General features: G+C 37.3%; 1 protein-coding gene across 1 annotated transcript in view; it reads right to left on the bottom strand.

The window, feature by feature from the left end:
* LOC306945115 (dynein axonemal heavy chain 5-like) overlaps positions 1 to 13,918 on the bottom strand; it is a gene marked incomplete at both ends in the record, with an annotated part of 145,964 nt that overhangs the window by 15,435 nt on the left and 116,611 nt on the right. The window contains 4 exons of the mRNA XM_079533823.1: positions 1,785 to 1,917; positions 8,840 to 9,028; positions 12,003 to 12,350; positions 13,044 to 13,165. Coding sequence (XP_079389949.1) covers positions 1,785 to 1,917; positions 8,840 to 9,028; positions 12,003 to 12,350; positions 13,044 to 13,165 — 792 coding nt within the window. The remainder of the gene's footprint in view (positions 1 to 1,784; positions 1,918 to 8,839; positions 9,029 to 12,002; positions 12,351 to 13,043; positions 13,166 to 13,918) is intronic.

Below are 13,918 nucleotides of genomic sequence, written 5' to 3'. Positions count from 1 at the left end.
TTTGAAAATTTAGACCTGCTATAAGCAGCTGCTGGGGTCTTAGCAGGTTCATGATGCCAGGGCCAGATGCATGACAAAGGCAGATGTCAAAATGCACACATTTTATTTGAGCAAGCTAATCAGTGTAGAGAAAGAAGAGCACAGGAGATGATTTGATGCTCCGGTTGACTAGTTTTGGGAGATCTATTACATGAGAGAGCGTTTTTCCCCTTTGCTGAAGCAAGACAGAGAGTCTACATTTTCTTTCCATCCTCTAATTAACACACCACGGCATGCACCTGATGCATCATGAATCTGCCAGAAGCCATTAATCGGTATTGTTAACTATACATCCCATTTTGTTTTCAGAGCAATTTCTCACTATATTTTACTTGCCTTTCCCTGAGAAATTATAACGTTTTAGAGGATTGCACAAAAGTTACAGCATTAACTTGATTAACCACCTGGTAGAGGACTGTGCCCACTGTGCAACTGAATACTAAGTGCAAAGAAATTATGTTACTCATCCACTTGTCTGCATAATACTGTACATTTTGAAACTGATCTTGATCAAAGAAAGATTAATTATTTCTTGGATAGAAACCATTATTTTAATTTACTTGAAAAGGGACTCTATGCACATATACATGGGAATCTTGAGCTCAATTTTGAAATAGAAGACAACTGGTACTTCTAGCTTGGTCTCTGCATAGATTATTACAGGATATGGAAACTAATTAGCTGTACTGGAAGGTAAAACAAGACAGATCAGTGCACTGCCATCTGTACCAGAAGGGATTCATTTGAGGCACTCTGACCTTCTCCCTGCAGGCACAGCTTGCTCTCTCTCAGGTATTTCCTACCTCTTTGCTGGAGAACAGGAGAATTGGGTGAGATCTTAACCACTGGAACTGAACCCATCCAGCGTCATTTTGATTTACTGTTAATACTTGCAACATTCAAACAACATTATAGGATATTTCCTGGATATTTCAACTCTTACAAAGCAGCAAAATAGGAAGTGAAATCAAAAAGCAGACAGTGATATCATCCTTCCTTCTTTTCCCTCACTCCTGATCAAATTCTCCATCTGCTTCTAGTCATCAGCACACTAGAGTTATATTAAATGCATTCAGCATTGCTGACTTTCAGCCAAATCCTCCTGTCTCTGAGAGACAGAGCACTGTTGCCTCCTCCTTTGATGGCCAAAAGCAGAACCCTGTCATTCTCTTTTGACTGGCACTCCTACTCACTTCAGATTCCATTTAGAGACATTCTATTTGGTTTGGCCAGTTTCATGAAAATTACAAATCCCATCTTAGATTAGAATCTTTGTCATTTGGCCTGACCACTCTGTCTCTCAATTACTTAGCAGCAATGCCTGTACCTTCTTCAGTATCATCATCAGTCTCAGCTTAATTTCATACATGATTCTGGCATACACCCTGATCACACGATTCAACTCCTCTGAGCTCTGTAGAGATTCCAAAGACAATCATGGAAGCACAGTAATACTGCAGAACACATCGAACTGCAATACTGGAGCATGTGCAGACAGAATAAATTAAGATGGAATAGCCTTAGAGATGCAAACAGGAATCTATACAGGCTATACTATACCAAAGAGATAGAAAAAGAGAAAGTGGTTGGTGGAGAGAGAAAGAAAAAGTGAGAAGTGGGAGAAAACAGGGAGAAAGGGAGAGAAAAAAAGGAAAAATATTTATTTAGTAAAATAGCATGAACAGCCTTTAGCAATTAAAAAAAATTACAGCTTAATTAGTATCATTCTTAACATTGCAACTTACCATCTATAGCCAACTTGAGATCAGTCAGTGTGGCTCGAACACTGGATAAAACATGCTGCATGCGGTCAATTTCTTGACGGAGAAATATATTCATGGGTTGAATCGCTCCCATCTTTTGAAGCTGGGCTTTCACCTAAACAGGAATAGTGAAACTCTGTAAGATTTAATCTCCTGTTTCCCATGCAGTAACTTTTGAAAGCAAAAGATTGGGTTTTTTTTTCAACTGTATCCCATAATTCAAGAAAAATTAATTCTTTATGTAACAGATGGCCAGGCAAGGCATGTACCAGCAGTGAGATTTAGCACAACCTGACTCATCAGCTTACCAAAAGGAGACGCTCCACCAGTCTAATGAGAGAAAGTTCCCTCTTTTGGAAGGAACACAGCAGTTCCTTTAGTCCTTGCTAGGCCACAGACTCTTAGATCTTAGATCTTTAAAAAAGAAAATCACAAAGGGGTGTTTACTGATAATTTCGTATTTCCAGATTGTGCTATAGGTGAACTTCCTCAGCTCTATTTGCCCTGCTGGGTTGAAATAATGCTACAGAGTGATATATAAAAACAGAACAATATAAAAATGAGTGCAGCATGTACACCATTTTGTAGGTAGAAGCTTCTGGCCTTCTTAATTTTCAAGGATAATGGTATCACACAGTGTTCAGAGAACATTCTCAAAATTGAATTGTCAATGTTACCTAAAGACATTGCAGAAAAAGTAGCAAAAGCCAGAAAATCTCCACAATGAGGACAGGCTGAGAGAGCTGGGGCTGTTCAGCCTGGGAAGGCTTCAGAGAGACCAGATTGCAGACTTTCAGCATCTAAAGGGGAGCAACAGGAAAGAAGGGGACAGACTCTTCAGCAGGGTCTTGTGATAGGATAAAGGGAAATGGTCTCAAACTAAAAGAGGGGAGATTTAGATTGGACATAAGGAAGAATTTTTTTACAAGAAAGGTGGTGAAGTACTGGCACAGCCTGCTAGAGAGATGGTGGAAGGCTCATCTTTGAAGACATTCAAAATCAGGTCCAGGCTCTGAGCACTCTGACCTAGCTGTAGGTGTCTCTCCTCATTGCAGGGCCGCTGTAAAGGTCCTTTCCAACTCAAATGATTCTATGATTCAATGATTCTAAATCATGTCTTCTACAGCTCATATAGTATAATGTATTTTAGAGAATTCTTGACTGTAAGACTCTCAAGTGTTTTCCCCCTGTTGTAACTCATCTTTCAGAAAGGCATTGGCCTGCTGTCTGGACTTCCTGAGCTCATTTTGAGCTTACTAACAAAAGATGACGAAGAAAGAAAGTTTATTACTTTGAAAGAACAGAATATAATTGGAATTCTACTGCAGCCAAATAGAAATCACAAAATTTGGTCATAAGTCCTCTGGATTTTGCTTTGTATTTTCCCAGATACAGTCATATATCTAAGTGAAATACTCATAGGAAACACTATTGGAGCGTACCTTATTATTATACCAAGTAGCAAATCTCTGCAGGATAAATATAATGCAGTAGTTGAGTAGTTATAACTGCTAGTATAAATGAGTAAATGCTTTGACAGTTTCCATTCTCCAAGTTTCAACCTTAAGCCGCAGAAAATACATTTTTAACTTTGTCTGCTATTCTCCTTGAGAGGCGGTTATCAGGAAGGCTATTCATTATATTTTAATCACAAAGTCCCATGAGTTTGTCAGACAAAATGTCCAAGAAGTAGGTGCCAGCCAATTATACTAATGCTTTGCATTCTGACAGTTCATTTTAGTGACTGAGTTAATGTATTTCTTCCTGTAAAATTTCCTAAAATCAGCTATCATGAGACTAGACTAGAGACAATAAACTTTTGGGAGGATAGTTTCTATAACTAGCTTTACCAATATTTTTCAGACAAAATTCAGGGAAAGCTGCTTCCTGACAGTTTCACAGCCAAATTTATCACACACACAAAAAAGTTTGATTTTTTTTTTCCTGAAATATTTAGAAGATCTCTACTGCATAACACTAATAAGAGCGGGATTATACAGAGTACATCTTATGTATTCTGTGCTTAAATAAGAAATAAACTTTTTTTTTCTAGCCTGCAAAGTGTGTGTTCCTTTGGGGCATAATTTAGAATAGAAACTTTTCCTGTCTGAAGGAAAACTGTATGAAACACCTTGTTAAAGGTGTTATTTTCCAAAATGCTGTAATTCAAGAAATTACGAAGAAAAGATAAAATAAACATTCTAATATATTACTGCATTGATAACAGCACAGTTTAACTAATGAATTCTCAGGGGAAAAAATAACCAAAAACATCTGATTTTTTTATGAACCTAAAAATACCTGCAATGTTTTGAAAAATGGAATGACCCAATAATGCAACATTTTTTTAATCCATCCTAGATAAATTCACAGCACTTGGCCTGGAGCACTAAGCATAACTAGATATAAAAACTGAAATAATGACATACTGATGACCCTGCTGTGTACAAATCAGTCCTGATCTGCACTGAGATTTACTAGGTGTAAGATAGTGCTTTTCTTGGAAACCTTGCTGGTAAGATTAGTTTTAAACACCAGCTTGGAGGTATGATTGACTATTTTGTATTAGGATTCTTATCAAGCAATCAGATGAGTTACTGCCAGTGCTGTATTTATTATGACATAAAGAGATGGATCCTGACTGTCAGAAAAAAAACTTCAAGACAAAACTCACTAACTAAAATAGCCTTTCTGAGATTAATGTACTAATTCCATAAAGCCCACTTACATTTCTTCAACATGAAATCAGCTGTCAGCTAACATAAAATGAGGTGATATAAAGAAAGAAGGAAATAAAATCATAATCTTAATAGTTCTCCCTGTAAGATTTTGCAGTGTATATTTCTACTGTATGAGCCTCCTCTATGCACATTTCGTATCTGACCTCAGGTTACCAACTCCTTTGCCACTGCATACTGTGTCAGATGACCACTGTATTTGATAGGGCTGGTAACTAAATCAAAGGCACCTTAGTTCAGATGAGGAATGTTCTGTATTTGTTTGTTGTTGTCATTTTAGCCAAAATACTGCACTGATAAGTAGATCCCAGGCATACAAACTGGATTGCCTTCAAATTAAACCAACCCGAAAGGTATGCTTCAGTGAGTCTGATGTAGTTCAGCCACTGGTATGTGCACAGCCTACAAACCCAGATGAGTTAGACCATTGCAAACTCCCCAGTAAAACACTTAATGCAGGCTGGGGTCCTCAGATGAACTCCAACTGCCATACAGTAGTTCCTAATGTAGTCTTAGCTTCAGAGGAGGATAAGGTGAAATGATGACTATGAAAACATTTAAGGAAGAAAACATTATTACGGGGTTAAAAGCCAATGAAGGGCAGTATCTCTGGAATGTCTCCATGTCTATTCCCTAGTAAGCTGCTTTTCAAAGCTACAAGAAAATGCTTTCCTTATAAATTTCTGCGTGTGACAGGCTGACATTTACTCTTGCATCCATCTTCATTTGCATGGATTGATCAGACCTAATAATTTTACCACTGATCTCTCTAAGAAGCAAAATCCAGATGCAGAAATGGTTACGAAAGCAGAAGCTTTATCCTGCCTCTGCCTTTGGAATGACAAAACTGAAGACAGTTTCAGGTCAGGTGGAAGGTTTATTTTGCTTTAGCTTCACGTGGGTCATATTGGAGTCTGATAAAGCACGCAAAAGTGACTTGTTTATAGGCTTTTGAGCTGACATTTGGTCAGTAGTATGACTGCGGAGAGGAATCACTACAAGAACATAACAAAAGAAACTGCAAATGCCATGCACATCAAAGGCTAATACTTGGGAAATGAAAGCCTTTGTGTGGCAGCCTGTATTTCACACTGTATCAAGAGAAGGTACATCCAGAGCTCTCAGTGTCAGCAGACAATTGGTTTCACTACCATCCATCACCAACCTACAGCATTGGGGCTTTCACTCCAAACAGATGAACTCTACTCTTTCTTACTGGAGTCACAAGAACTGGACAAAGATTGCAGAGGCACCTACCACTTTCTCTGAAGAGAAATTGCTTTTACTTATTTTCATTTGTTTCCTAATTCTTTCATTTCCTCACTTCTTTTCTGCATTGACTGTATATCTATAACAAGATTTTTGAAGATTACCACATAATGGCCTATCTGGAACTCAATATTCTGCTAAAAGAAACCAAATGGCACTGTTAGGACTACTGAATGTTTTTCCATTGCTGCTTTTATCCAATGAGGCGTGCATAAGAACTCTTTTTGACACATTCCCTCAGTCTCTTAGCATTTAGTAGATAATTTTTATTTGTTTCAGGATTGTTAAACTGATTTAGTAGGTTGCCCAAGGAGGTTGTGGATGCCCAACCCCTGGAGGCATTCAAGGCCAGGCTGGATGTGGCTCTGGGCAGCCTGGTCGGGTGGTTGGTGACCCTGCACACAGCAGGGGGTTGAAATTAGATGATCATTGTGCTCCTTTTCAACCCAGGCCATTCTATGATTCTAGGATTGATTCTTTGATTCTATGTTTTCTCTTTTTATCAGTTCATGCAAGCTGACACTTACAAATGCAGCTTTATTTACAGCTTACTCCTGTCCTCTCCACCCTTTCTATGAAGTTCCAGAATAACAGAACTTAAATTCAGATGAGAACGTTCGATCTTTAAAAATGGCCACACTCCAGCACCATATACAGTGCATACTGGGGACTAGTGGGAGAAAAGGCAAATTCCCTTCTGACAAAGAAAGCATTATTGAAGACCGAAACTAGTTTTAAGATACAAAGAATGACAAAAAAGGTAAATATTTTAGTTAAGAAAAAAAAGGAAATTTTGAAGAACCAGCAACTGCAAAAGAAGTATTACAAAATTCATAACACTGAAGAGGCAGAATCTAAAGCTGCAGTGCTGCTGACACAACCAAAGAGACGTATAGAAGAACACGTTACTGTCAAAATAAATTTGAAGCTAATGACCAGAAATATTATGTAGATACTTAGAGCAAAGACATCAGCACCATGATAGAGAAACTATTATTTTTGGATGGTGGAAAAGTTCTGTGTCATCCATCAGCAATGTGAAGAAACAGTGTGCAAATACAGTGATGTGATTAATCAAAGAGAAGTGCAATTCACATATCAAGATGTGCACAGTCTGAGAAAACTAGAAATCACCAGGAAGAGGTAGTATCTACATTTATTAATAAGATAATGAAACAAAATTGCCCCCTGAGCTCAGAATACCTTTACAAGAAAGACAGAGGGAAAAAGCAGATCCAACTGGACATCTTCTGACTATGCTTGTTAGAAGAAATGTGAGAAAGGTTTGGGGGATATAATTTAAGAGTATTAATAAATAATATTGGCTCATCTGATACAATGTGAATCTCATTACTTGAATCAAGAGAAAATCTCTCAAGCGAATTGAAGATTAGAGATGTCAGAGAAGGAATACAGAAGCAAAGAACTATCTAATTGTGATAATCATTATAGAGACGATTGCTTATGAGAAAATAAAATCTTGTACACCTGGCAGGTCATGAAAAAAAAGATAATAGCTTTTCTTATTATTGGATGATGAAATGGCACTGAAAATAATTAGTGGTTATTTTTTAATACATGCACACAGGAAAGTATGCATTGTACCCAGACAGGGTACCAAAAGAGAGACAAGTTAAGAGTGAAGAACGGAACTTAAAAAAAAAAAAAGCCTCCAGGCTTTTTGTCTTTCACTACCATCCATGACCCCATCGCTGCTTGATTGCGAAGCTAAGATCTGTGAGGACGTGACAGAAAAGGGAAGGCCAATTCTATGCACATTTTGTATGGACAACCTGAGTGAATGATACCAAGGGTTTAATGAGAGTGAACGAGACCACAATTAAACAGAATAAATGCGAGACAAAAATAGTCATTTGTTCAAACAACTGATAAGTTAATTTTGGATGAAACAAGCATGGTGCATTTTACAATATTAAAACACTCTGCACAAATTTCCTAAGCATAGAATATGAAGGCAAGAATATCCTCTGATCAGAATATAAAACAAATTATACATTCTATAACTTCTAAAGAATTACAAATTCTTCAAGAGGAGCAAAGGAAAAAAGAAATCACTATTTGGAGGATTCAGGAAATACCTTGTAAAAAATAGCTTAATATCCATATTACAAATATGGCAAAACTATGTAAGCTACGCACGTATCCAACATTCAATTGCTATTCCAAACTGAGAACAAAATTCTAAGGAACTAAATAAAACTTGACATTAGTTCAGTGAATCCGCTTAAATCTGATGTGAAGGAAAAGGGAAAAGGATGGAGAACAATCCACGGTGTAGACTATAGGCATAGATCCAAGGTGCTAATTATTAAAATTATTAAATCAATAGTTGCTAATAATTATGCACTTGTCTGATTTTATTTGCTATTTATCATAGTTATTTATTTTCTTACGTGCTACTAAACAACAACGGGAAAACTAGAAAGCTGACTTCGTCCTGAAACAAGTTCCATAAATAAATGATGAATATACTCCCACTGGGAATTGCTCAATAGGCATGTGAGAGAAAAGGGATATACAAGCATGAACGGCTAGAAAAATAACTCTATGGGGAAAGATGCTAAATAAAAAAGAAAAGTTGGGAATTCAAATAGTTTGCCAGGAGGGGGAGGAAAAGAGAAGTTCTAAGCTGAATGATTACAGCTATTTATAGAAGACATATTAAATGTAACATGAATTGTAGAATAGAATAGTGCAAATACTGCCAAGGTCCCAAAACCATTGGACATGCCCTATGTAAAAGCACTGGTATCTTCCTCTAATCTACTGAGGGGGGAGAGGACTTTCTGATAGCTGTTCTGTGTCAAGGTGGCTCATTCAGCAGACTGTGCTATTTGCAATATAAGTATCTGATGTAAGAATAATTTAGATGATCAACCCAAACAATCTTCTAGAATGCTATGAATAAATTTAAGAGCTTTTTAAAATGCTTGACATTTAAATGTAAGAAAGAAGCACAATAAAACACATACACAAAACATCAAACAGCTGCATCAAAAGAGCATATACCTCATGGGGGTTGTAATCTGGAGGTAACTTCCCCAGCATCTCATCAGCAAGGCGCTGCACCACTGCTTCTCGGGTCTCCCCTCCTCCACTGCCGCTGTCTTTGGGCTGGATGCTCACTATTGTATTCAGTGTCTCATTTGCAAGGTTGGTTTGGTAAGTTATATCTGCATTGGGGTGCAGACCAAATACCTTAAAGTAAAAGGGAAAAAAAATAGGGGAAAAATGCATTTTTTCTTCTAAATTTTATCAGTGAAAGATCCCACTGATACTGATGAACAAGGAAGAAAATCCACAGCCCTATAAAATAATAGAGAACCAATGGAAGTACATCCATTTAACTGGCCAAGAAGCAAGCACAAATTATACAGAAACATTAACATAGGTTAAATCTACAACAGCATTTTCATTCAGATGATGAGAGTGGTTTTGAATTATCTGGTTATCACCATATACCAGGGTTTAGATCATGCTGTGCACAAACTGATTCCTTTTCACTGGATCAGACTAGAGCTTGCTGGGAATGTGCCATGTGCAAACGCTGACCCTTCACCACTACCTTTTCCCCTCAGTAGATCTATTACTTTTGTACCACGTCAAGTAGATGCCCCTATCAATCAGACCAAGTGCCATTTCTGATGCATTTTGTTTCACTCGTTCTCTTAGGCTTACAAAGCATGGAGCTCAGAGAATAGAAAACAGCTCGCAGTTTAAGGACTTAGAGATTTTATGACTGGTGATAATATTTAGGACATTTTATGTTTTGAGCTATTTTTGGTTCAACTCTCCTATTCTTTACTTCTACTCCTTTTGAAATTGAATAATTTTATTTAAGATAGAGCTAGCACAGAATTACTGCAAAGCTGCCCTTTGTTTGAATGATAATGGCTTTCTCAGAAACCTCTGCTGAAATATCAGTAAGTCTGTAATTGTCAGGTTGATTGCAGCTTTTCTCCAGGAGGAATTGGATTGTGACTTATTTCACAAGCCCTCACTGAATTATAGCTATTAATTACCTCTAACAAACTGAGCCACTGATCCAGCAATGAGGAAGCTTGCTCCTAAACCAAGCACCGAAGCCAAGCAACATGGTTCTCGTGTTTTGTGTTTTTATACATAATATTAGAACTAGCATTTTCTAAAAAGACATTCCTACTGATAAATATTTACACACTCTGAGTACGGAGGAAAAAGGGCCCTGTGCAGTATTTTTATATTTAGAAATCTAGAAACTCAGAGGACAGGGATAGAAGCGGCTGCAACAGTGTCAAAGCTAGCAAAGCTGCACTGATTTACACCAGCTGTGGAACTGACCCTTACAGCAGCACAAAGAACACAGTGCAGACCTATAACTGCCTAAGAGAGAAAGTGGGATCAAAAATAGCATATAATTATTTTCCTGGCAGGATTTAACACATTTTACAGACAGCGGTACCTCAATCTGTATATTTAGAGACACAAAAATCAAAAATATCAATACACTTTATTTCTCTCATTTTTTATCAGCATGCAATGATACACAGTTGAAGATACGTGCTTTTCTGCTTCTGCTCTTGCAGAATAAGGCTTTGTTTGGTTGGTTTTGTTCCAGCAGATTATATGGCAATGCTATAGCCCAAGTTAGAAACACAACACTGCTATAGTGAATGTAAATTGCTGCAGTGCTAATCCAAGGGCTAATTTCATAATTGGCATAATATTGACAAAGACAGGGGTGTTAAAAGCAAAAAACCCTCTGGTCCTAGGTGTTGAGAAATCAGAGTAGCAAACCAACGGGTGGAGCAGTGTCCTGTAAATTAATCAAGAAATAGAATTTCTCATTTTCTGTGATTCAAAACTTGGAATTTTGATTTTAAAAGGGATGCTAGATTCTGCATTTCAATTGGTTGATTTTTATTTAGCCTGATAAAACCTCAAACCCAATTGCTAATACTCTACACCCCTCTGAAATCAAAATCATTTTCAAAGGGATTTCTGAGTTCAATAGCCTTCTTCAGAAGTCAGTGTTTATGCTGATCAGAGGTTGAAATTTCATCTAAAGAGCAAAGATGCTGTAATCAGACTTATTCAATCTTTCTTTTTCAACCAAAAATAGAAAAGAGAGGTAATAAAAGATACAGTGCTTTTTTATTGTGCTTTGACTAGCACAATATCCTTTGTGGAACAGAAGACCAGTAACTTAAGAGGTTAAAAGTTTCCATGAGCAATTTTGACAGATTTTGGAATGACTGTAGATTGTAGTCATGTTCCTCCTAACCTGTGACAGCTATAGGAGAAAAAGATGTTTGCATTCTTGGACTTGCTCCAATTTACATAAAAGTCAATGGTAAAAGGTGCCTCTCTGTCAGCACAGATGCCCTTGCATCTGCTATCACTACCTTCAAAGACTCAAACCTTTTCAAGTTTGTTTTATGAGCATGGATTGTTCTCAGCCTCCTTTCTAGCACATTATCAGTAATAGAAAATCAGTTTTTTCTATTCAATCCTGCCTATTTAATTTTAATAGAACTTACCCATAAAGACATTTATCAACTCAATAGCAATGAGACAGAAACTCATAACATTCATTTCCATTTCAATTTTAGCTAACTGCAACACATGTAGCTATGTTAGAGAGAGCAGGATGTCCCAGTTCTGCAACTAATGTGACCACTGCAGTATACACACACTGGATCTTGTATGTAGGTCACTCTGAAAGTAAAATCTATTTATTTTCCATGGAAACTACAACAGATACAAAGAGCACAATAACACTATTTGAAAGCAACACTATTGAAAAGAGTCTGACTCCATCTTCTTTACACCTTTCAATAGGTATTTAAATGTATTGATAAGATCCCCCATGAGCCTTCTCTTCTCCAGGCTAAAGGGCCCAGCTCTCTCAGCCTTTCCATCGTATGAAAGACGCTTCAGTCCATCATACTCACAGTCCTGTGTTGAACTCACTATCTTGCTCAGGCGGATCAGAGCACATGAATGCGAGGTTTTTTTCTGAGTGCTTGAAGAAGGCTTTACCTATTTTGTCTTCCTAATTAGCAGACCTATAGCAGACACCGACTACAATTGCACTCACACTGGTCTGCCTGTTAATACTGCCTATACATTCCCGGCTCCACAAAGTAATTTCTCTGACAAAAACTCTCTTTAATACTTCAAAACGTTTTACCTCAGGTGTATCAATCACTGGCAATTGCTCTATGTACTGGAGATAGTCATCAACTGTTTTCCCTCTTGGAATCACGTAATCTTTGTAGAAACAAAATTTGTCGCTAAACATATGCTCTCCAAACCACACTCTCGCAAACGTATTCAGCAGAGCTTTGTCGAGGTCATCAGTTACACGGCCTCCATACTGTACTTCTCCAAGCATATAGCGAACACAGCTCCAGTTCACTCCGCGCTTAATGTCCATGTCATCCAAATGATTCTGAACAAATTGCACACTGGCTGTGAAGTCTGCCTGATTAAACTCATAAGGGATGTTCCAGCCCAGTGGACCAAACTTTCTTCTTTCCTGCAAGATAGGTAGAGTTAGAGATAAAAGGCTGATTGTAATTTTGGAGAATATGTTGAGTGTAAAAGAACACATAAAATATGCTGGGGCTGCATTCCACTAACTTTAAAAAATGATTCTTCACATAACACACATGAGTCCAAATGCTTGATTCATTACCTAGTAGTTAAATATTTTTCTTCATTTATCATCACAAGTAGAGACAAACAAAGAAGAGAAATATAAACATTTTCACAAGGAAAAGAATTCCCCTTTTTAAAGTGGTCCATCTGTGAGTCTAGAACTGTCATTTTTGAATTTCAGAAATGAAGGTACTGTTTTAGGAAAGGTCCAAACCACATTGGCCACGGTAATTTTTTATGGTTCTTTTTCTGTCTGGTCACATTCATAACACTGAAGTTCCTGCATCGTCCTGCATGGGCAGGAAGCAAAAACTGCTTCTTACCTAATCATTTACAGATGCAGCTAGCAGTGTGTGGCTCTTAAGGCATTGTATGATATTCACACAGTCTAAATTCCCACTAAGAAGATGACTCAAAGTCAAGTACGCTTCAGGCTGCCATTTGGACCACAATGTTTGTATTGATTTGCTAACACAAACTTTACATCTAAATATATTGTTCATTCAGTAACAGATGCATTCACAAATGAACATGGCTTCATGACAGAAGAATATGAAATAAGATTTGAAACCTGAACAGTCGTGTGAAGAAACGCTACAGCATATAGTAATGGTTTCCACTGTGGCATGTTGCTCACTTCTAGGTGATCCTGAGTGATAGTAGAGTAAGTTCTTTTTAAGCTAGCTTTCACACCTAGAACATAAGCATAAAAATCCAAAAGATGAACAAAAAAAAAAAACTTAGGAATCAATAACTCCAACTTCTGTTAAACAGGATTCACTCCTCCAATTTAACAGTTTCATCTTCTATGTAGCTTCAAATAACCCTTCTGTAGCAACAATCTTTTCAGCTTGGTCCTGCCAGGCAATGTTCAACTACATTTTGTTTCAGGTAGAAGACAATATACCAAATTGTATTAAATTCTGGCACACAGAAGGAATTACACTCATTTTACACTTATTCTAAATGTTACCAGTCACAACTGAAATACAAACGTAACTATTCAGTGGTGAACAATAGAAAAGACACCTAACATATAAAATGAAATACAGCACTAAACATCCAAGAGTGTTTCAATAAACACATAAAATGAGTCTCTCATTAGCCATACAACACCAAGCATGAGTTATTCACTCCCTATTATGATAGCTTCCACCTAACCAGCTTAACACAAATCTAAAAAGATGGATTTCTAGTGCAGTAGATAGAATACTGAGGTCACAGTACTTTCAGTGATAAAATAAAAACCCTTATGCTTCTTTCCTACTTCACAAAGATCCTGTAGAACACTATTCAAGGAAACACATTTTCAACATGTATCAGAATAAAGCTCCAAAATTAATAGGAATTCATCAAACTAAGCGCCTTATCACAGCATGCTATGAGCATAGCAGGACAGTATCAGAAAACTACAACTGTTTATATTTCATCCTGACTTAAATTGTT

Source organism: Tetrao urogallus (assembly GCF_951394365.1).
Source record: "Tetrao urogallus genome assembly, chromosome: 3".
Classification (NCBI taxonomy): Eukaryota; Metazoa; Chordata; class Aves; order Galliformes; family Phasianidae; genus Tetrao; species Tetrao urogallus.
The sequence above is the reverse complement of the archived record's forward strand: the minus strand, read 5'-3'. Positions and strand labels throughout refer to the sequence as shown.